The sequence below is a fragment of the Camelus ferus genome, chromosome 17 (genome assembly GCF_009834535.1).
Source record: "Camelus ferus isolate YT-003-E chromosome 17, BCGSAC_Cfer_1.0, whole genome shotgun sequence".
Classification (NCBI taxonomy): domain Eukaryota; kingdom Metazoa; phylum Chordata; class Mammalia; order Artiodactyla; family Camelidae; genus Camelus; species Camelus ferus.
This window is the reverse complement of record NC_045712.1, coordinates 45,659,840-45,684,194: the sequence shown is the minus strand read 5'-3', so window position 1 is coordinate 45,684,194 and position 24,355 is coordinate 45,659,840. Positions and strand designations below refer to the sequence as shown.

Below are 24,355 nucleotides of genomic sequence, written 5' to 3'. Positions count from 1 at the left end.
GAGTTTCAAAACTCCCCATTGAATCCCAGATAGTCATTCAGGATGTCAAGGAGACAGAGAAAAACACCCCCCCACCCCCATGAAAAGATGCTGTACATTAGCATCAGAAATCTTTCCTTTCTGCCTCCCTTAAAAAAATGTACATGTTCTCTGTAGAGGGCTTAAAATACAGGTTAGCCAAAAAGAAAAGGTAAATGATGTCTCAAACACTCACCACCCAGATATGCTTATGTTGGCGATTCTGTGTATGTCGCTGCAGTCCCGTCCTGGGGAAGTGTGGGCATGCATTGATGGACGATGGATGCCACGTGCATCAGGACACCAGTGCCAGACGACCAGGGTTCAAATCCTGTCTCTGCCACTTGTAGACACGTGACCTGGTAAATTGGGGAAGATGACAGTATGTTACTCAGAGTTGTTGTGAGGGATGAGTAGGTTACAAATGTACAGTATGCTCTCAGAACAGGGCATGGTGGAGGACAGGTGCCCAACATGTGAGAGCAGGGTGCCCCAGGCGTCTCACGCACCCCTCCACGTCCAAGTACGTGCACAGTGATTGCACACATGTGTGCATGTGTCTGCTGACGTGCGTACAGGCCTGGGCTGAGTGTGTGCATACGTGCAGCTCTTATGTCTAAACACACAAAATGGGCTCAAACTTAAGGTGATCTGCTTTTTTCACATGACATACCATGAACGTGTTTTCATGTAAATAAATACAGGTCTCCATCACCGACTTAGTGTCTCCGCAACTCGTTCCGCACAGAGCACCAGGCTGGCTGGCTCTCCACCAGCCCGTCGTTTGCAGAATCATTTTAAGTTTTATTGATGGGCTCACTTAGTAGATATCATAGAAATTCAAAAGGAAGTCAAACAAGGATCAGAAAAGCAATAGTCCACTAGATCAAAACAAGACTATTTTCCATTCCTTTGAACCAACCTCAAGTCAGTGAAGTGGCTTATTCAGCCCACTCAAGTCTAGTTATGATTTAAATCAGAACTTATAAGGTAATGCCTGCTCAACATTAAAAACAGTAATATCATTTGAACACAAATTTTATTTAATAAAAAGACAGCATGATTCTTACAAAGTGAAAATCAGAAAGACCTTGAAAGCTCCCATTCCAAATCTGCAGGTGCCTAACTGCCACCCGCCCCCTCCCACCCCCACGTCCACAGCAGCCAGACAAGGGGGGGTACATCAGGCACCAGGAGGCTGCAGGGCAGCTTCAGGTGATAACACCCACACGGATCTATTTTCCAGTGAAGGTTGGCATTCCAAGGGGGAACGTGAGGTATGTGCAAGACTAGAATTTCACAGGGTTACTCTCTGGCTATGGCGCTTGGTTTCGGTCTGCATTGAGACGGCTGGTGGTCTGGGCTCCGCTAATAACTGGCTTGTCCACAAACTCCACCATGCACTGTCCCGGGCCACTGTCCCTGCAGGGCGCTTTCTCCAGTTCCAGCACGATGACAGTGTTTGGGCCCGAGGTCAGCAGGACGTGCTGCGGCACGAACAAGGTCACCTGGGGGCCCCGCGCTGGCCAATAGCGGCCAAGGTTAAAGCCAGTTGATCCACACCTGACCCTGGAGAAAGAGAGAGAGAAAAAACCATCAACCCAGCTGCTCGGACCACCCTGAGAGCATGAAAGCTTTGATGCAGGAGGGGGAGGCAAGGGAGTGCTCCCTGAAGGTGCTCTCCCAGCACAGGTGAGGCCCGAGAGCCAGGACAGCCCAGTTTGGGTTCCAGCTCCTGCTAAGATGACCTGCCCGACATTGGGCAGGAGTTGAGTGGGAGAAGTCACAAAACCACCCCCAGGCCCCGCCCTGCTTCAGGGAGATACGCGTTTGTCCCTCTGACCAGCTTCGACACCATCCGAGTCAGTACTGGACGGCACTGTGGCAATTTCACCAAGCTTCTGAACTTCGTTCTGGGTCGGGTGGGGGTGCTGCCTGAGCGCATACACCAGCCTCCCCCTGACTCCTCTGCACGCAGCTGGCTCACTGCCTCCTCAAGGAGGTGGGCTCCTCCTCCTTTGCTCTGGCCTCCTCCAGGCGGGTCATGATGCACACAGGTCCCAGAGCCGCACCCAAACAAGAAGGATGTGGGGGTCAAGGAAGGAGAGACCGGGCCCGCCCAGGTAGGTGTCCGTGTTACTGCTGTGTTTTGATGGTTTTCACACAGCAGCAGAGTGAGGGTGGGGACTTGCTTCAAGGAGCAGAGGTGATCCTATAAGCTGCCAGAGCTACTTCTGTGAGTGGAAACTGCTTCCAAAACCAAACTGAGAGGGAGGGGAAAGTCCTCAAGAACAGGGACCAGGTGCGGGTATGCTTGCATAGCCTCTCAGCACGTGCAAGGCCGGGCTCCCACGGGCGACTTACAAGTTGGCTGAAGAGACGGAACATTCTGTGATACAGACAGAAAGAGCAAAGGAGGGGCGCTCTCACACACATACACGCATGCGAGTGCGTGTACACACACACACACACACACACACACACACACACACACACACACACACGTACACACACACACACGGGAAAGAAAACGGGGGGAGAGAGAGAATATGCGGGAGAGGAAGGGAGGAAGGAAGAGGTACAGACGTTGGTCCCACAGTGGCCCAACTGTGCTGGGGGACACGCTGGGCGAGGCCCAGCCCTGGCCGCCACTTGCAGCCCTAACCCAGGACACAAGTACCAAGTCCTCACCTTTGGGGACTTTTCAGCTGGTATCCAGGGACACCTCAATTTCCTACCTGGGCTCTGATCTTAGTCCTGACACTTACTGGCTGTGTGCTTTGGGCAGGTCACCACTCACACGTGTACCTGGGGAAGGTGAGGACGGCAGGGCTGCGGGGTGGGGGCAGCAGCGTGCGTCCACGGATCAGTCCGCGTGGAACCCGGGAGGGGCTCAGTGGGTGGCAGCAGCCCTCACGCCACTGCAGTGAGAAGACTTTGGCCTCCACAGGCCCACGGAAGGAGGCCCGGGATGGAAACCCACCTGTCTGCTGGGATAAGTCATTTAGAAAAAGGGTGACAGTTTCACACTTCTCAGAATTATTTTACTCTTGTTTTTACCATGGGATATGCTATCTCGATCCAACCTGAAGGTACACACGATGACAGCTTCACTGGGTTTTATCAGTTGAAGATCTGCCAGCGCCTAGCTTCCGTGGTATTAGAGAACAGCAGAACTCGACTTCTGTACTCGAGGGGGAAGATGTGGGCTCCACGGGGGCCGGGGGGAGGGCTGTGTGAGCAGCACACCAGGGCTGGCCTGAGCCACGCTGGCTCCCCACCGCATGCCGGCCATGCTGAGGGTCAGTCCCCTCCCACACCCGAGATTCCACACCTAAGTCTCCAGGAGGCTGCCCCTCCCACCTCTCGTGCTGCACCAGGCATGTCCCCCCGAAAGCTGGGCGCCGGTTCCCTGAAACCCCTTTGTTGGCTACTGGGACCTGGGAGCCCAGGGTGAAAAAAGGCTCCCCAGGCTCCCCCAGGTTTAGGGGAGGGGACTCACCAGGGCCAAGAGGCGGGGTGCAGTGAGTAGAAGCCCCCAAAGCAGCAAGCTCCTTAAGCAAGGAGCACCTTGCTTGAGATTGGAGGGTGGAAGGGGGGGTCTGCGGGACCACTGGGGGTTATCACGGTTACACACGGGGCTGAGAGAACCAGGTGCCTGTGGGCTCAGCTCACCCTTGGGCCCCCTCTCCCTGCGCCACTCCAGGCCCAGCTCGTCCTCCTAAAGGCTGCCCTGCTGCCCAACCGCGCAGTTTCCGCACCAGGCAATGGACCCAAAGACCTCCCTGTGAGCTCCCCAAGTACCACCTGGCCAGCTGGGCTTGCTTCTGAGAGTCCCCCCCGCCGGGGTCAGGGGGTGACAGGTCCAGCTCTGGAGGGCTGGTGAGGGCTTCCGTCCCTGAGTCTCTGACTCCTCTTCCCCAGCTCCCCCCCCCCGCACTGATGAAAGGTCCAGCTCCCCCTCGTGAGCACTCGTGGTGCCCGCTCCCCAGACTGCTCTGTGACTGACAGACAGCTAGCCAAAGGTGATGTAATTTTTCTCCTAATCATTTCCTGAATTCTGGACACTGCACATCTGTTCTAATTATTCTTTCCTCCCCCAAATTATCATCTGTGACCCTTTTTGAGCCTTAAGCTCTCATATGGATTTCTTTTTTAACTGTTTTGGTTTTCTTTTGGTTCTTTGGAGGAGAATTTATTAGGTTTATTTATTTATTATTATTGCTTTTTTACGTTTTTTTTTTGGGGGGGTGGGGAGTAAGTTTATTTATTTTTAGTGGAGGTACTGGGGATAGAACCCAGGACCTCATGCATGCTAAGCACATGCTCCACCACTGAGCTATACCCTGCCCCGCTCCATATGGACTCTGAACTCACCCAGATGACTCCACTATGTGGGTATCGTGCCTGGCACCTTCCCTCCAACTCTCCCCAAATCCGGGGTTACATCTTCTTTGGTTGTGCTTAATTCTCCAAAGCCATGAACCTCTTCAGGACACAATTCCCCTCCACTCTCAGTCCTTAGCAGAATAGGCATTAAGTGAAGTCTATGGTGGTTTGGTTGCCCTTCTGAGAGAGAGGAAGGAAGGATTTGTATAGAACGGACCACGGGGACATTGCTCTGGTCAACAGAACTGTCCGCGGTGATGGAGGTGCTGCTCAACAGGGTAGCTATGTACTCCTGAGCCCTTGCAGGGTGGCTAGGGCAAAGGAGGAACTCAATTTTCACTCGGAATTAATTCAAATGGAAACATAATTAGCCACACACGACCAGAGGCTGGCGCATTGGACGGCACAGCTGAGGGGCAGCAGATGCCTGTGACTCCATCCTCAGAGCAGTCTCCCTGCGACTCACAAGTCCCACGTCACAATCAGCGCTGGCTGAGGCTCCTGCAGCCGCCTCAGTCGGTCTCTGACTTCCTCGACTAAATCTAGAACTCGGGCTCCACACAGCAGCCAGATGAAAACCAGATGATGCTCCTGCGTTCCTGCTTCTAACCTCCTTCTGTGCCTGCATCTTCCCCTTGCTCTCTGAGCCCCAGTGAACTCTCCCTCGTCTCCACCCCAAACTTGCTCTCCTGTGCACGACTGTCCCCTGGGCCTGTGCCACTGCCCGAAGCCATCAGATCCCTCAGTCTCAACTCCATCATCACTTCCTCAGAGCGAAGAGAGATGGTCATCTTCCTCAATACTGGGCCCTCCATTCCAAGTCGCTTGCTATCCCTTTAACCTCTTCTTTTTCTTCTAGTTGTGAAATAAAATTTTTATTTTATGGCAAAACAAGGAAAAATCTAACCATAAAAAATTCTTCTGCCCTTTGGCCTCTCTCCCCAGCACCGCGTAGTGTGTATCTGAATTCTGCATCGACCAAACCTACCCCATCGTCAGAAATACCTGCTCCACCATAAAGAGCAACATTCCCCCAGCATCAACAAGACAGTCCCTCACAGATAGCCCTCCTTCTTGATTTTGTGAGGGGTCACATGACCCACCAACATGCCGCTTAGATCTGCATGATGTAAACCGTCAGCAATACGGCATTTGATGTACAGCCCTGTGTCTCAAAAAGACTTAGAAAACTGTACCTTGATCTCTGACCACTGGAACAGATCTTGGAGCTTTCTGAGATGCTCTTCCCGGGTTATAATCCTCCAATTTGGCTCGAATAAAAATTTCCGGGGGGTTTGAGCCAAGGTGGCAGAGAAGAGAGACTCACAGCTCACCCTCTCCCACAGATACACCAAGAATTACATCTACAAACCCACGGAATCGCACAGAACACCTACTGAACTCTGGCAGAATGTCTCTCGTTTCAAAATACAAGACGATTCTCACAAAATCTGATAAACAAGTTCATACTGTATAGCACAGGGAACTCTATTCAATATCTTGTAGTAACTTATGGTGAAAAAGAATATGAAAATATATGAAAAGAATATATGTATGTTCCTATATGACTGAAGTATTGTGCTGTGCACCAGAAATTGACACAACATTGTAAACGGACTATACTTCAATAAAAATATATAAAAAACTTTTAACATCCATTTCTTTCTTAGCTTGGCTGATTAATTCTTCATCAACATAGTTATTGTCATCGTTTGAAATTTTTGTCATTTGTTTCACTGGTTTATCAGCTATTTCCAGCATAAGCTGTGTTCGTTCTTATTCAGGCCAAGCTTCTCAGAACCCAGCAGAGGAACATACAGTATACACCGGTGGCATATTAACACTGGTTGATAATTATGCCTGGGGAAAGATTCACCCCTACTCAGACTTCATGCTCCTCTGCTCCCAGGTTAAGAATTTGAGAGAATACTGTTCACTGGAAGAACAATGCACTGTTTGCATTCTCCCTTGACGAGCACTGTGATTTTTTTAAGGTGCTTAAAAAAAATCACTTTAAAAGAGTCAAATTTTTAAAACTTTTTTTTGTTTTCTTTTTTTAGGTTTTTAAATTTTATTTTTATTTTATTTTATTACTATTGTTTAAAATGGAGATACTGAGGATTGAACCTGGGACCTCACTCATTCTAAGCACGCCCTCTACCGCTGAGCTATACCCCACCCCCAAAACATTCTATTTTAAGAAAACACACATAGATATATACATTCTTGTTTCTTTTTAAAAAGCTATGCTGAAATTCTCGGTGAAGCGGGGAGTATGCACATGTCACCTAAAAGTAGATACACTCTGATTAATATATTGAGCCCCACTGAGGCAGAGCATTTGTAGAATTAACACCAGTGACTTCTGGGGCTTCCCGGGGGATGTCCCAGCTCAAATAGCTCCAGGACAAAGGCTGACTTTCTCTGACCATGGCTTGACCCTGGCAGACTCCCTGCCCTTTGCTTTGATAACCAAACTGATAATAGTTCCAATGAATGATAGGTTCCAGGAAGTGCCTGACCTACTTTTGCGTTAATCAGAGAGATGCCTATCTGTCTTAAATTCCCCAGATACAAACCTCTCATAAGAATGTAAAGCAAAAGGGTCAATCCTGGTTTAAATCATAGGTTTAAAATGTTCAAATTTGGTTGGGTGTTCCTTTAATAACAACACTAAACTTGGGTTGAATGTTGACTCTGTTATACTCTGAAAAGAGACATGTAGACAGTCAGAAGACTTAAAAATGGAAATGACAGTGGGGAGGGTATAGCTCAGGTGGCAGAGCACATGCTAAGTATGCACGAGGGCCTGGGTTCAATCCCCGGTACCGCCATTAAATAAATAAATAAATAAATAAACAAACGTAATTACCTCTCCTCTACCAAAAAAAAAAAAAAAAGGTGGAAACGACAAAAGTCCATTTCTCAAAGTGAAAAGGCTCTCATCCCACATGATTCATAAGTCTTTGTGAGGTTTACCTGGGAGGAAACAAAATAGTGAGGCCCTGGCTTAGGGTTAAGATGTCAAGTAGACCTCCTGGAAGTCCAAGGGAGAAAATGAATCCTCCCCTTCCTCAGAGCCAGAGGGGTCTGCAGCTGATGCAAACCATGTTCTGCATCTTCCTGGGTCTCTGAGCAAAACAGCTAAAGAACCCTTATGGGTTCTCTGGATTTTAGGGCAGACCCAGATAGAACTGAAGTCACAAAAACACAGAATATTAGCATAAAAGATGAGTCACTTCCTCCTTCATCAAACCCCAAAGATAAATTCCAACCTTTCTGCCTCCCCCACACGCCACCATAGCTCCATTTTTTTTTTTTTTTTATGACAACAGTTCTCACACTTCTGGAACAAAACTGAAAACTGGTGAGTGAAAATGTCCTCTGGGAAGCTGTATACCACTTGTTATAAAGTCCATGCCCTGAAAATGGTAGGAGATCCTCCTTCACTCAGAGCCTAGTTACTCCTGCTTACACGCCATTCTTACAATTCCTGTTACTCAATCAATGTGTATTTGTGCAAAGGAGTCTGATGATCTAGTCCCCAGGTTCACAGGACTTGTGACCAGAAACAAAGGAGGGGGAAACAGTGGATTTTGTAGGGGGTGAGAATAACCGTAAATCAGGTCAAACGAAGTTTGAAAAGTATATCAAATTCAGAATGAAAGTCGGATCAAACGGTGCTAAGATCTTGTGGCCGAACAGAAGAGGCCACAATTCTTTGCTGCTCCCTCTATCAACAGGTACAATGTGTTTCTCCCTCCCTTGGATCTGGCTGGTCTATTGACTTGTTTTGGCCAAAGAACATGGAAGACATGGCATGTGAAAGCTGACTTGGCCTCAAGAAGCCTTGGACATTTGCATTCTTTCTTTGAACCCTGCCAGTCACCACAGGAACAAGCCCAGGATAGCTTGCTGGATGATGAGAGAGACATGGACCAATCTCCTTTGCTGCTGCAGCAGCCAGCCAGCCAACCCCCAGAAGGAGGGCCTCCTTGCTGACTAGAAGGGCCTGCCCAGCTGAGACCAGCAGAAGAGCCACCCAGTCACCCAACACTCCAGATCAGGAGCTAAATAAATTTTGGGTTGGTTTCTTACACAGCAAAAGCTAACCAATACACATTTCCATGGCTTCGATACAGTAGCGTGCCACTTTTCAGTAAATGATGTATAGCAGGAACCCAATTTAACAACAACAGACTCATCCTCTACTAGTCAGTTCCTCTTTTGTTAATCAGTCACCAAATCCCTGCACCTCTCTCACTGAGGGTTGTTGTAAGTGACTGAGAGGATGCAGGGAGCACTCAGCACAGTGGCTGGTGCACAGTGAGCTCTCCATGATGCCAGTCTTATTCTCCACAGCTGGGCCCTCCCCTCCATCCCCCCTGCTGCACTAATGTCCAGCTTCCTTCCTCCTCCCTGAGCCACTTCTCCAGCAGAACAGCAGGTTTCGGGGGAATGAGGAGAAAGGGCTCTGTCTGAATGTATCAGGTGGGAGGTGCCTATGAGGCCTCCAATGACAGGTCCACCCTGGCAGCTGGATGGGATGTTCCCCATCCTCAAAAATGCTGAGTTGAAGCTGGCACTGTGGGTGTCACCAGCACATCTGTGAGGATGACATCTCCTGGAAGTGTACAAAGGGGGCCCCGGATCAAGTCCTGAGGACTGAAACACAGATGCTGAAGAAGAATCCTGAGAAGGAACAAAGGGAGGGAAAACCGGAAGTCTTCTCACAGATGCCAGGAAAGCTTCATGGGAGGAAGTGGTTACTCATGTCAGACGGTACCTGTCAGAGGGCACGGGAGATGGGGCCCAAGAAATGTCTGGGGAGTGTCACCGTGTAGGTGCTGGTGGCCGTGGCAGGGGCAGCTTCCAAGGGGTGTGGGAGCAGAGTTCCAAACCATCACCCTCTACTCCGGGGTCAGTTCAGTAGGTTGGGTCCTTTCCTACCTAGCCCCAAACCTGGGACAGGTGCCTCAGTGCTGTGTTTCCATAACCAGCACTCAGGGCACACCTTTAACTTACATTGTACCCCATTGGCTATTTGCACAGACTTATATGTAGAGACTCAAGACTGATAGGTCTTCTAGAGGTCAGCCCTGAGGCCTGGAAACACAGATGACAGTATTTCATTGTACTGAATGCAGGTTTATTTTTTAGCTGTGTACTAGATTTCAGTCATCCGTTTGATGGCCAAGAGCAGACAGCTCCTCCACTGGATGCTCAGTGAGTACCTGAGACCGAACATGCCCCACACAGGGCCTCTGAACCCCGACCTGCGCTCCTCAGCCTCCCCACCTCCGAGACCCACAACTCCATCCCTCCCGCTGTGCACACCCCAAGCTCCAGGGTCCTCCTGGACACCTCCTCTTCTCAAACACCACACCCAATCCTGCTGCAAATCTCACCTTTTTTCCAAGCAATCCTGCGTAGTCTCACCTTCCACAATCCATGCCCACCCCACCCCCCAGCTGTGATCTTTCAAATGCAAATCAGTCCTTTCACTCTCTGCTTAGCACCCACCACTGGAGCACTGAGAAGCCCGATTCTTCATCACTACCCCCTGACTTGGCCCCTAGCAGCCCCCAGATCCTCACCTCCCACACTCTCTCCCCAGCTCATGGGATCTTTCTTGCTCTGGGCCTTTGCATTCACAGTTTCCTGGTTCTGGAATGTTCCCCCTCTGCTTTTTCACTTGGATGCCCCATCCTTCAGGTCTCACTCAATGGTCACCTCCTCCTAGAAGCACCCCTGACCACTCCATATTCAGTACTTGTAAAACATGCCCATAAATTCTCTGATACTGCTCCCCTCAAAAGGCAGAGTCTAATTCCAGTCCCAAGAACAGGGGCTGGACGTAATAACTCTCTTTCCAACAACAGAATGTAACAAAATGATGCCATGTGACTTCCAAGGCTGGGTGATAAAAAAAAAAAGAAGGATAGTTTCTGCCCAGTGCTCTCTTGTTTGGAACGCTCCCAGTTGGGGGAAGCCGGCCGCCGCATTGTGAGAACCTTCAAGCAGCCTGGGGAGAGGCCCGTGTAGGGAAGAACGAAGGCCACCTGGGTGGTGGATCCTTCAGCCCCGGTCAAGCCTTCAGATGATGCAGCCCTGGCTGATGGCTTGACTGTAACTTCACGAGAGCCCCTAAGCCAGAAGCAGCCAGTCAAGCCAGCCCCAAATTCCCACAGCAGCTGTGGGGATAATAAATGTTTACTGCTGTTTCGGGGTAAAATTTGTTACACAGCAACAGATCACTATTATGCCACAGAAATCAACAACACCGTCACTCCCACCCCTTATGTTCTATTGCATCACCACGTTTATCGTCTTCCTAATCGTTACCACCTCCTGAAATGACAGTGCTTAATTATGCTGTCCTCTCCACAAGCAGTGCCCTCGTCTCTCATGTCCACAAGCTCAAGAGCCCGTCACCAAGTGCTCTCCCGCTTTCTGCGACATTCTACGCACTCTCTAAACCTATCACTTGGATGCTTAAAACTGACCCTGGTTCCACAGAGTTCTCAAGGTTTTCATGGTCCATGAGGCCATGAAACCCCCTTTCCAACTGCATTTTCTACCACTCCCCTCCTGGCTCTTTCTGGGATGTTTTCTTTGACACCAACTGGGTATCCAACAATTCAGTTCTGACACCATCTACCAAGACTTGGCATCAGATCCCACAAGTTAAAGGGCTCAGTCCCACAAGACCGCCCTCACTTCTGAATGGCCAGTTATAAATTGGGGGTTCCCATAACCCCCTCCTCAGGATCAATAATTTGCTAGAATGGTTCACAGAACTCAGAAAGACCTTTTACTTACACTTACGGGTTTATTATAAAGGATACGACTCAGGAATGGCCAGATAGAAAAGATTCACATGGCAAGGTATGAGGGGTGGAGGGGCCGAGCTGCCAGCCCTCCCCAGGTGTACCTCCCATCCAGGTGTACCTCCCAGCACCTGGATGTGCTACCAACCCAGAAGCTCTCTAAATCCTGTTGTTCTAGAATTTTGATAGAATTCTATCTCCTACCCTTTATCCCAACTCCAGAGGTTGGGGAGTGGGGCTGAAAGTTCCAACCCTCTAGTTACATGGTCTTTCGTGGGACCAGGTCTGAGGATAAGACTGGTCACCAGAAAGACCAAATGATTGGAAAGCTGGAGATTTCAAAAGAAGGATGCAGAAAAAAAAAAAAAAAAAATATATATATATATATATATATATAATTCAATAAAAAAAAAAGGATGCCAATGCCAAAAAAGTTTCAAAATAAAAGGGATTTTTGTCAGACTTTCATCATAATTATTTAAAAAATAAAATTGTAGTTAGTCTGTATCCTATTTGGATTCTTAACGTTCCAAGATTAATTCTGGCAGAGGAGAAGTGGGACATTATCCCATCGCTCTGACCACTGTGCTGCGCTATGTGTAAACAAAGCAGAGAGGCTACAGGGGATGTTAACGTCGGACCCGCCCCCACCCACCTGAAGGAGAGAGAAACGCACACACGTCACCATGTCAGCAGAGCATGGCATCTTAGGTCTGGCACATGTGACACAGCGGGGCACTGGGGAACATGGGCTACTGCCGGGAGCTTGCGGTCAGGTGAGAGTTCTGTGTGGACAGCACGCTGGCTTGAGTCTCTCAGACAGAGCAAAACCTGCCTGACCTTTCCCCACTGAACGAAATCCCAGCTGACATTCTGACCCAGAAAGCCACATCCGACTCAAGCAAGGCCAAGTAATCAGAAGTGACTTAACTTATCTCATCAATCACCCTTATCAGTGACTTCATTCATTGCATCAAGGTAGTTTCTCAACAGCAAGTGAGTATCGGGGACAGGGGTCTGGACAGGGCCTCCCTGCTGGAGGAGGATGGCGGGGGTTAGTGGGCCCGGAGGCAGAGTCCTGGAAACGCGCGGACCTCCGGAGTCCACCCTCCACCCCTCCCACCTGCCGAAGGGCTCATTCTCCCAAAAGTCATAACTCCGTGCCCTGTGGGGGGTGGGATCCGTCTGTTCTGCATCTGCTGATCATTCAGAACCTTAGGAGCTGGGCCTGGGACTGTCATCAGCAACAGGGACCACCGCTCACCAGACAGTAACAGAAAACACGCGTGCTCTATTTTACGAGCGATACATGTACGTCCTGTGATCGACGCAACCCAGTGTTGAGCCAACTGACATCCTTCAAAGCCCAACGACCCCCATTCCTGGGCTCTCAGACGTCTGCCTGCGATCCCTCAGCAGATAAAGTACATTCTTTACTGTGTTTCTCCTAACAAACTAATAGCCTAGGTAATGCCTGAGCTCACAATAGCTCAGGCTGGCTTGTTTCAGCTCATGAGTCATAGACCCCACCGCCCCTCACGGACCTTAAACGTCTTACCTCACCTGTAACCAATCAGAGACTTGTGCACAAGCCGATCAGGCACCTTGTGACCCGACCTCATAAAAGACCCCGACAACTGGCCCTCGGTGCTCACACAGGCACGTCTTGTCTGTGTGTCCGCTGTTGTCCGTGGCAGTGCACCCTAATAAATTCCTTTCCTATTATACTTTATCTCTGGTAAATTCTTTAACCAACATGTGCATCACCATGTCATCAAACGGCCTGCATGGTGTCCACAACACCCAGGACCACAGACCCCGTGGATGGGGGTGGGGTGGGGTGGGGTGGTGTGTGTGTGTGTGTGTGTGTGTGTGTGTGTGTGTGTGTGTGTGTGTGTGTGTGTGTGTGTGTGTGTGTGTGTGTGTGTGTGTGTGTGTGTGTGTGTGTGTGTAAAGCTTTACTGAGATATAATTCGCATGCCATGCAATTCCTTCAGTTAAAGTATATCATTCGTGGTTTTTAGTGTTAACTACAAAGCTGTGCAACCATCATCTCCAAAGGAAACCCTGTGCCCTTTAGTGTTTGCTCCCCATTTCCCCGCCAATACTCCATTTTCCCTGCTCTGGGCAACCACTCCTTTCCTTGTGTCTACAGATCTACCTGCTCTACACATTTCATGTAAATGGAACCCTGCCGAATGCACAGGCACCAGCTGGCACTGCAGTCCGCCCCTCACGCGAGGTACTCAGGTCTCTGAGCTTCTATCTGCTCATCTGCAAACTGGAGGTGCTGCTGGGACATCCTACCACAGAGGCCTCCTTTGATGATGATCAAGATAGTGTCTCTTAAGCGTTGAGCAGAATGCCTGGGTCAGTAACTCTTAGGTGTGACATCTCTGTGGCCTGGCCAAGGGGAGCCCCCACTGACCTCCAAGAACATCCCATGCTTTTCCATTTCTTTACCTTCCCATCTACTATTCTTTGACCTGATTTGACGAAGCCTCTGATTCTCATGAAGGGCCGCCCACCCTTCAGGTGTGTCTCAAGCTCCATCTCAGCCACCCGGCCATTCTCATATTTTCAGTAACAGGTTCTCTTTCTGCTTTGCAGCTCCTGAAGGTTCTTTCACGTAAGGCACTAAACGGACTCACCTGGTGGCTCATCTGGTGAGCAATGGCTTGCGCTGAGTCTTCTCATTGGCCCGGTCCTGCCACTGCAGCACCAGCAAAGCCCCCACCACTAACGGGACTGCCTGAGGGCCTACACTCCCCCTGAAATGGAGCAGGACCCTGTGGGGTCCTCCCGGGTACAAGTCCGCGTTCCCTGTTTCTTGTCTGTATGAAACAGGCTGCATTCAGCCTCCTTGACATTCCCTGAGTTCCAAAGGGCAGATTTAAACAGTTGCTAATCAGGGAAGGGAGTGGGTACAGAAATATGGGAGGAGTCAGGAAACAATAGTGCAGCCTTGGGGCAGGGTCCTGGTTCCTCCTCAAGGAACAGACATAACAATACCTTTGAGTTCTTCAGGGACTAAGCCCCCTGCCCTCCCGCCCCCAGGGGGAGGGTGGTAACTTCAGACTGAGCACAAGATTCCTGGAGCAATGCCCCGTTACCTCCCCTCCAACCAATCGCACAGTGAGTCACACACCTGGCAGCACTTACCCCAAATTTTGCGCATTAAAAACTTCTCCCTGAAAACCATTGGGGAGTTTGGGGTTTTCAAGCATGAGCCACCCGTCCTCCTTGCTTGGCCCTGCAGTAAACCTTTCCCTGCTCCAAACGCCGACATTTCGGTTTGTTTGGCCTTGTTGGGCACACGAACTCGTGTTGGGTCACACCCCCCGCAGCGTGCTTTCTTCCCAGCAACGGGCCTCATCCCCGCCTCTCACCTGAAAGCACTCACAGGGCAGCAGGCCCGGGGGGCAGGCAGAGGAGAAGAATGCCCCCCGTGACACAGATGGCCCCTTGGGTGGAACCAGGGCCAGCCTAAGAGGGATGGCGCGCCACGGTGCTGAGCCCAGGCAGGGCACCAGGGCACTCAAGGGAGACCAAGGGTCTAGGGAGGCTTCAGAGAGGAGTTAAGGCCAGTGCTGATGCTGTGATGGCCAGGTGGGCAGAGGGAGGGGATGAAAAAGCACCAGCAGAGGATACGGGGAGGGAGAAGGGGAGAAAGCGGGAGCAGGACAAGGCTGTGTGCTCAGGTGGGGGCTCGGCTTTGTTTTTAGGCCCCAGAGCCCCCAGATATCACCTCTTGGCTGCAACCCAGGGGCTGGCAAGAAGACGGGAAGGCGGACAAAATGCAAGAGGAGGAAGTGAGAGAACAGGACCTCGGCCTGGAGGGAGGGAGAAGGTGGGGAGCAGACCCGAGCTGATGCTTCCTCCTCGGGCCCACAGGGCAGGAAGTGAGGGTGGAGGCAGAGATAAGTCTGACAGGAAGCTGAGGAACAAAGGAGCTACACCTGATAGCGGAGGGGGCGGGGGAAGAGGGAGGTGGGTTAGGGAGAGAGGTGGAGGTCAGAGAGGACAACTGGGGATGGGGACAAGGGAGGCCAGGGACGGATGAGTAAGCCGTGGGCCTCCAGAGAGGCTGGAGACAGGGAGGGGATCGTGGCTCTGATGAACGGGCTGGAGGAGACCCCCCTAGGGCTGCCCAGTTCCTGGTGAACCAGCAAAGGCCAATGGTGGACCCACTCCCAAAGGAGGAGGAACAAGGAGACAGAGTGGAAGGGCAAGGGGGCCTGGGGATTGATGGCTCTTAAAAAATAAAATGGTAGTAGGGGGGAGGGTATAGCTCAGTGGTAGAGCGCATGCTTAGCAAGCATGAGGTCCTGGGTTCAATCCCCAGTACCTCCTCTAAAAATAAAGAAATAGGTAAACCTAATCACCCCCCCCCACAAAACACTAAATAAATAAATGAATCACTCTTCAAAAAATATTTTTTAAAAAATGGTGGTGACGTCTAGGCAGGACGGGGAAGAACGGCGCCTTCATGGTGGAGTTTCAGGTCATCAGCTAAGTGAACGAACAGGCTTGAGAGGCAGGAGAGTCAGGGACAGAAATACGAAACACGTGGCCAGGGAGAGGATCGTAAGCTTAAAATTCCAGAGGTGCGTCACCAAGAGACACCTTATGCTGGGCTGTAAACCCATAAACCAAGACTTTGCAACCACCACCACTGTTTAATTTGGGGACATTTCCACACACGCCCCCCAAACAAGCCCCATTCCCACTTGCAGTCACACTCTATTCCCAATCTCAGTCGGAGGCAACCATTAACGTACTTTCTGTCTCTATAGATTTGCCTTTTCTGAACGTTTCATATAAATGGGATCATACAGTATATGGCCTTTCGTAACTGGCTTCTTTTACTCAGCGTAATGTTTTTCAGATGCATCCACATTACAGCCTGAATCAGTAGTCTGCTCCTTTTCACTGTGGAATACTCTTCCGTAGCAGGGATATTCCACATTTTATTTATCCATTCATCAGCTGATAGACACTCTGAATTATTTCCAATTTTTGGCTATCATGATAATGCTACTGTGAACATGGGCATGTAAGTCTTTGTGCAGACACGTGTTTTCAGTTCTCTTGGAAACACCTAGGAGTAGGATTGATGAATTCTAAGTTAATTATATATTTATCCCTTAAAGAAACTGCCAAATTGTGCTCCAAAGTGTTTGTAACATTTACATTCCCACTAGCAAAGTAGGAGGGTTCCCGTTTTCTCCACATCCTTGCCAACATTCGTTCCTGTCCATCTTTCATTATTAAAGCCATTCTAATCGCACAGGGAATTATATTCAATACCTTGTAGTAACTTACGGTGAAAAAGAATACGAAAACAAATACATATATATGTTCCTGTATGACTGGAAATATTGCACTGTACCCCAGGAATTGACACAACATTGTAAGTTGACTATACTTCAATAAAAACTTTTTAAAAAGCCATTCTAGCAGGTGTGAAGTGGAGTTTTTATTGTGGTTTTGATTTGCACTTTCTTAATGATGTTGAGCATTAAGCATCTTTTCATGTACTCACTTATCAGCCTTTTGTATATCTTCTTTGGTGAAATGCCCTTGCAAGTCCTTTGCCTACTTTAAAAAAAATTTCTTTTGATGGGGGGAGGTAATTAGGTTTGTTTGTTTGTATTTTAATGGAGGCACTGGGGATTGAATCCAGGACCTCATGCATGCTAAGCACATGCTCTGCCACTGAGCTATACGTTCCCCGCTCCTTTGCTCATTTTTGATTGGGTTGTTTGTCTTCCTGTCATTGAGTTATAAGAATTCTTTACATATTCTAGGATCAAGTCCTTCATCAGATATATGATTTGAAAATATTTTCTTCCAGTCTGTGGCTTGGATTTTCATTTTCTTACTAATGTCTTTTAAGGGCAAAACACTTTTAATTTTGATGAAGTCCAATTTACCCCATTTTTTCCTTTAAGGGTCATGCATTAGGTTTCAAATCTAAGAACTCTTTGCCTGACCCAAGGTCATATAGATTTTTCTCCTTCCAGAAGTTTTATAGAGGAATTAAATTAGAAATCTTTAAAAATAAGACATGCTAAAAAAAGGGCCCCACAAATATATGGAAATCAAACAACGCATTTCTAAATAATCTATGTTTCAAAAAAGAGAGAAACTTGTCCTCTTGGCAGCATAAGTGCTGACCTCCTCCCAGTTCTCTGGTCTCTCCTCCTCACTCTTCATCATGTTTGTGTCTCTCAAAGACCAGCCTGAGGTCTTCGACTCTTCCTTCTGTGTCCTCTCTTTTTAGAGGACCTCACCCATTCACATGCAAATGATCTTATACATATATTTCCCCACCCAGCTCCTCCCTCTGAATTCCCCATCCATAATCTGACCTCCTCCTCTAGTACCTTCTCTCAGCTGTTCTCAAAGCCTCTCTGACTCAGCTGTCCAAATCCAAACACAGGATCATGCTCTCCCAGCCCAAGCCCTCTCTTGACATGTCTTCTTTCCATAAATGATACCACCTGCCCAGCTGCAAGCCTGGAACCTCAGAGTCATCATCCGAGATACATCCTTCTCTTTAAAGCCCCACATCCAATCTATCATTTCATCTTATGATTTAACATCAGATCTCTCTCAAATAGTTGATGTCATCTCCACCTTGGGTACCACATCCCAGTCTCTCAGTGAAACTATGGTCCAGCCTCTGAGAGTTTCCCGGAATTCACAAGAACTGGCACCCAACCCTTCTGCACCCTGAGGTCATGGAGGCTTGTCACCACAGTCCTGCCATGTTGCTCTCCTGCTCTGGTGGGTCTCAACAGAAAGACAAAACCTTGCTGTGGTTTAACTGGCCTGTCCCAATGTGGTCTCTACCCACTTTCTAGCCTTTTCTCTGAACCACATTCCCTTTTCTCTGTGTTCCATACATTTGGGTCCTTTATGAGTTCCTCACTCTTGCCATTTCCACCTCTAACCACATGGCCTTTGCACATGCTATCTCCTCTGCCTGGAACACGTTTCCCTCCATTTCTACCACGTTAAATCTTACTTATCCTTCATATCTCTTGTCAAGCATCACATCCACAGGGAAAGCTTCCCTGACCTCCCTGATGAGGTCAAATGCTCCAATTATTATCAACCCCCATATCTCTTCTTAGCACCTGTTGCAGCTGCAGTTTTATCGTTTAATTTGTTGGGTTTTTTATTCAATTTGGAAAAAAACTGGGGGGGGAGTGGGTAATTAGTTTTATTTTATTTATTTGTTTGTTTATTTTAACAGAGGTACTGGGGATTGAACCTAGGGCTTCATGCATGCTAAGTATGCACTCTACCATTGACTTACACCCTCCCCCACTTATCATTTAATTTGGATGATCATATGATTTGGGTCTGTCGCCCCAACTACACTGTATGTTCCATGAGGGCAAGAACAGTATCTGGATTCATTGATTATTGTATCCTTAGTGCCGGGAACACAAAGCTTGGATGCATAGTACCACTGAAAAATGTTTGTTGAATGAATAACTGTCATGATAAACTCATCGAGGATGAAAACAGGACTTGAAGACACTGGAGAAGACAATGATGAAGGAAGACACGCTAATGTCTTCAAACAATAAAGAGCAGGGAGGCAGTAATGTGGCCAAGGGAGAGCTGAGGAGCCTACAGACAGCAGTGGACGCCCCCAGGGCATGGGACACCTTCACATGGAGGTGGGGATTTCTGGGAGTATGGAGTTAGGCATGAACAAGAGGAAAGAGGCTCCTCTAGAGAGTCACCCCTTTGCTTGGACAAGATTTCCTTCAGGATAAAGAGGAAGTGTTCCTCCTAGTCAGTATCTAAGGGGACTCCAATTTTTCTTAGGAAAAGCAGGAGAGCTGTCATTCACTAAAGGAAGTTGTCAGTCAACGAAAATGGGGTCAATGGGGAACCTTCAAGCTGGCCATTGTGTCCCGGAGATGGGCCGTGGCCCCGCACCCGAGGACCAGCTGCACGCTCACAGGAAGCCCTCCACTCCCAGACTGCCACCCAGCATCCCAGTAGCAGCTTGTTTTGATTCGTTATCAGAGCCTGAAAACCAGATGTCTGTGGCCTGGAGTCAAACATTTCCCATGAAGACACATACCTTGGTCCACCCAGGAAATTGGATAAAGGTGTCCCGAGGCAAGTCAGGGATCCCCCTGGGAATAGAGAAGTTAGCCACGTAGAAGGCGGGGGCTGTGAGGTTAGACGGGCCGTGGGCACAGGCTTTGTCGCGGCAGCCACCGTCACGGTCATTCCAGGCCTCCAGGCTGCTAAGAACTGCATTCTCTGTGTCCAGCGGGAAGATCTCCCAGTTGATGAGTATACTGGAATTAAGGGTCAGGTTCGAAATAAGACCCTGTAAAGGAGAAACAGAGCAGTGAGGGTGGGGGGAGGCTTCCAGTGACTCAGTGGTCTGGCCCTGAATTCCTGGGAAGAGCAAACTGGCAGATGAAACAACACCAACAGGAAATGAGACTCCCACTGTGTGCACCTCAAAGTGACACAGATCTGGCTGGAGGCCAGAGCTTCTGACCCCAAATCCCTAGTTTCCAGGGTTTGGTGCAGAGACCTGGCTAGCATGGAGGAAAGATGAAACCTGAGGTTGGGAGAGTAAACGGAATGGGGGATGCAAGAGAATGTCCTGCCTACAGTTAAAGGAAAGAAAGGACTGTGGCAAGGATGAAGGTGAGCCTCAGCCCTGCGTTCTAAAGTTATCTGTCCAGCGGGGTCAGGGGCCTGGGGTGTCCGTGGCACCGGCCACTGCATCGAAGCCTCTGCTCCAGGCTCATCTATCTTCCTCTTCCCATAGGGTCCATCCCGGTGGGATCCCACATTTGTCCCAGGACACCTCTCAATACCAAGCCTCAACTGCCCAGTTAGGAATTCAATCAGATTCACCAGGCAGCTGTGTGCCAGGCTCTCTGCTGGGTCCTGGGGACTCGGAGACAGCAAGTCAGTGTGGTCTGTGACAGCCAAGCAGGAAAGCCACTTCTTGAGCACTGCATCGGGACATTTCTACTGGGGACAAAAGTGGCCCTGGCATGGCCGTTCCCTAAGAGTGTAACTGCCTTGCCTCTGAGGTGCCTCCAGGAGGGTCAGGAAATCACCCCAGACACCTGTCCTGTCCCAGGCGAATGCTGCCCTCACTCCCTCGGTGCAGCCTTCTCTCCTCTTGCAGATAGTGAGCTACCCACGGGGAGCCTGTTTCTCAGCACCTCAGCATCTCTGCATTCCCCAAAGCGCCTCACGGAGCACCTGCACAGAGCACGGGTTTCACAAACGTTTGCTGAATAACACTCTCAAAATGCGTATTAGAAAAACGTATTTGGACTAGACGCCTAGGCATAGAGCAACTGACAGAGGTGAGAGGCAGTGCACTGAGGTAAAGGCTTTCTACAATTTAAGAGTTTGTCCCAGTTCGTCCACACCCAGAAATCAGAGCAGACCAAACGCCAGGCTGGCTCTGTCGACAAAGGAGTGCCTTGTGCGAGCTAGGTGCGTCTTTTTAAGCCAAGGGGATGCACAGTGCAGTGGCTTCCTCCTCCTGTTTCTTTCTAAAGGATGACTGAACTCAAACACAGGGTTAGGGTTCTGTTTGCAAAGCTCCACTTTCTCATCGCCTGCAAAGGAAAACAGGTCTTCAAAATAACCCAGCTTCTAGGCTGCAAAACAAATCAGGGTAGGCTCACTCATCAAATGTGGCAAAGTGTGTGTGCTTTTAAAAACTGCTTCTATGTGAACAGGGCTGGAGGGAAAGGATGTAGTTAGGAGAGTTTTTCCATGGATTTACAAAAACTTCCCCCAGTGACTTTGGCATAGTCTGGTCAACCTCTGAACCTCACTCGTAAAAGCGAGGCTGGGTCTACCTTAAAATCGTTGATAGCATTGCCGAAGTTCACACGCCCCATGTTCTCCACAAGGAGGTCCAGGGTGTCTCCAGCTCTCCCCGTTATGTTCAAGGTGCTCACAGCATTTCGCTCGAGGACTCCCTGGAGGACCTGCGGGTTCAGTGTTGAAGGAGAATTAACTCGGGTGGGAGGGTCCGCAGAGGGCAGCCCTCTCAGTTAACTCAGCATTCATTCTCCTGCCTTGAGAACACTCTGATGCCTCCTTTGCCCAAGTCACTGGCCAGATGGCCAGGTTCCTACGATCACTGCTTTCTACAGTGGACTGTCACCAGACTCAGCTCCCAGCAAGGAAGGGGCGAGGCTCGGTTCCTTGGCTCTGGAATATTCTTTGTTTTGTTTTGTTTTAATTTTTTTATTGAAACGTAGTTGATTTACAATGTTAGTTTCAGGTGTACAGCAAAGTGATTCAGTTGTGCATATACATATCTACATAGTTTTTCCTTTCAGATTCTTTTCCATTATATGTTATTACAAGAAATTGAATAGTTCCCTGTGCTCCACAGTAGGTCCTTGTTGTTCATCTATTTTATACATAGTGATGTGTGTCTGTTAATCCCCAGCCCCTGATTTTTCCCGCCCAGCCCTTTCCCCATCAGTAACCACAGTGGGCTCCGGAATGTTTTGCTGTGCATCTATGTTTAACAGAGAGGGAACGGAGGCAAAGGTTCCAGGGAGGATTTCCAGGACAGGAACCACTTCATGTTCTCACAGCACACAAGGCCGTCACAAAAAGTAGCTTCTAAAGAACATGGAGAGATGTGACAAAAATCAGATAAACGAGATAAAATCAGAGAGTTAGGTGGAGTAGTCTCACCTCAGAGTACCTGATATGATGCATTAACCACAAAGATTAAATAATAAAACGAGGAGGAAACATCAGATAGTTTAGCAGCAACATACTCCTAATTTTTGAAAAAATGCAAGATTGAAAAAAAATGATGTTACACTGACCATCGTTCACTAAGACAACATCCAAACTGGAATTTTAGACACAATTGCCATCCGCATATGCATCATGTGTTAGAAACTTGCTCCCACGGAGGGCAGGGTATATGGCTCAGTGGTGGAGCGCATGCTTAGCATGCATGAGGTCCTGGGTTCAATCCCCAGTACCTCCATTAAAAAGAATACAATAAAATACTATTAAAAAAGAAAAGAAAATTAAAAAAGAATATTGAAAAAGAAAAGAAAAGAAACTTGTTCTCCCTGAAATTAAAACCGCAAATGACAATAGAATCAAAATGTTTTCATTTAAAACTTTCTGAACAACCTCCCTTGGTTAGGAAAATCCCTTCCTGTGTTTTTTCACAGGACCGTCTCAGTGAGAGGAATGGAAATCCTACAGTGTCAGCTTTACTTTGCTGTGAAGCAGATTCTGTGTGTGTTCTAGCTCTAATTATCATGAACAAGCCTGCAGAAGGTAACTTCTCAGGCAGGATGGAGGCACAAAGGTCAATGAATCCAGGCTCCAGTGTGTACAAAGCAGACCCTGTCCTCCAGGAGCAAGGAAGACACAGGTGACATCTGCGGTCAGCCAGAGGGGACGGCCCCGGACTGGGGAGACCAGGAAGGCTTCCGAGGAGGTGGGGCCTTGCGCACAGCCCGCATTTGGGACAGGGAGAGGGTGGGTCTCAGGCAGACAGAGCAAGAGTGAGGCTGCATCTGCAAGCAAATGGCACAGCTAAGGGGCATCTTCAGGAAGGGTGGAGCCTGAGGTTGGAAATGCAGCAACGGCCTTGACGGTCATGTTACCAAGTGCAGCCCCCACCCCACCCACAAGTCCAGAGAGAATCCTTACCCCGTTCACCGAGACGTAGGCCCGATCGTGGACACCATTGGAGGGTGAAGAGAGTGGGGTCGGGCTGCTGCAGTTTTGAGGAAGCGTGGTTCGGTACAGCACAAACCCAAAATACTGGGCAGAAAAGGATGCAAGAAAAACACATCACTCTTGCTGTTCACGTTCAGAGAACCTGGCCCCTCTCAATCTGGGTGAAAGAGATGTTTCTAAAATCACAGACGTGAAATGCTCCCCCCGCCTCGGCAAAAATTCAATCTGAAAGGAGGGAACCAGCTTAAATTCTCAGATCACGGGTAACTATCGCAGCAGCAAACTGCAAGGAGGCCTGAACAGCATTTTGTCAAGCATCCCCTCCCCTCTCACTCCAGGCAACTGGACCCTGGCAAGTGTTCAGTGACTTCCCAGAATCCCTCAGGGGGATCCGAGCCTATATACCAAAAGGCTATTTAATTTACCTCAAAAACCAAAACCAAAAGATAAACAACAGCGCCAAGAACGTTTGGTAAAACATTCTCCAGGTCCTTGGCCTAAATCTGGCCTAACGTACAAAACAAGAGTCAATCAGAAACCGTTTGAAGTGGAGGAGCTGGGGGAGGCGGGAGGAGGGGCAGGCAGTGAGCGATGGAGGGGGTGTAACCTGCTGCTAAGTCAGAAAGTACTTTGAGATGCTGGGATCCTGGTCCGAAAGGACGGCCCCAACAGCCAGCCTCGGCAGCAAGAGTCCCCACAGCCTCCGTTAGTGGCTTCCTGCTGTGGCCATCAGCTGGGGAAGCTGGACAAATCCTGACTCACAAAGAGAATCCAAATGGAAATCTGGCACGGAACAGGGGCAAAGTTCCTCATTCCTAGGGTCTGGAAAGCAAGAAAGTGCAGCGCAGGCAAGTGGAGCTGAAGAAAACCGTTAACCCACATTCCTGGGCTGCAGGAAAGGGCTGAACTCAAGAAACACCAAAGGTGTTGCTTCCAAACCTCTAAGCACAAGGGTGCCTCCCTCCCAGACCCCACATCTCCATCTCTGTCTTGTTTTTTAGTTTTTAAAGTACCAAAATGGTAAGTCCTAACTCAGAGACTGAGGAAAACTTTGCAAGGGGTTTCCAGGAGGTCAGCAGAAGCCAGGGTGCGCCCTACAGAGGTGGGGCTGAGGCCTCTGGGGACGGGGCAGGGGGCAGCGGCAGGGGTACCCGCCTGGGGGTTCTCTGGAAATAAACCTCCCATGGGCTTGCCACAGACCTGGAACAGCCAGGGCCTGGGAGCCCCACCCGATCTGAGCGCACTGTGTTGGCCCAAGACGAGAGAGCAGAAGGCCTCTGTGAAAGAACAATGGCTGCAAATGTCTATACATTAACCTGGGATTTACTCCCCAGGTTCCGACTGCTCTGTGTCTGTGTCTCGTCTGCCAGGCT

At 49.2% G+C, this 24,355-nt stretch overlaps 1 protein-coding gene and 1 non-coding gene across 2 annotated transcripts in view; one reads left to right on the top strand and one right to left on the bottom strand.

The window, feature by feature from the left end:
- Positions 1 to 1,038: 1,038 nt before the first annotated feature.
- LOC102516561 (beta-galactosidase) overlaps positions 1,039 to 24,355 on the bottom strand; it is a 73,706-nt gene continuing 50,389 nt past the window's right edge. The window contains 5 exon segments of the mRNA XM_014563050.2: positions 1,039 to 1,568; positions 1,570 to 1,587; positions 19,348 to 19,602; positions 21,113 to 21,244; positions 22,953 to 23,066. Coding sequence (XP_014418536.1) covers positions 1,335 to 1,568; positions 1,570 to 1,587; positions 19,348 to 19,602; positions 21,113 to 21,244; positions 22,953 to 23,066 — 753 coding nt within the window. The 3' untranslated portion in view covers positions 1,039 to 1,334.
- On the top strand, positions 15,519 to 15,590 carry TRNAA-AGC. Its single transcript has one exon. It is a non-coding gene; the product is annotated as a tRNA-Ala (tRNA).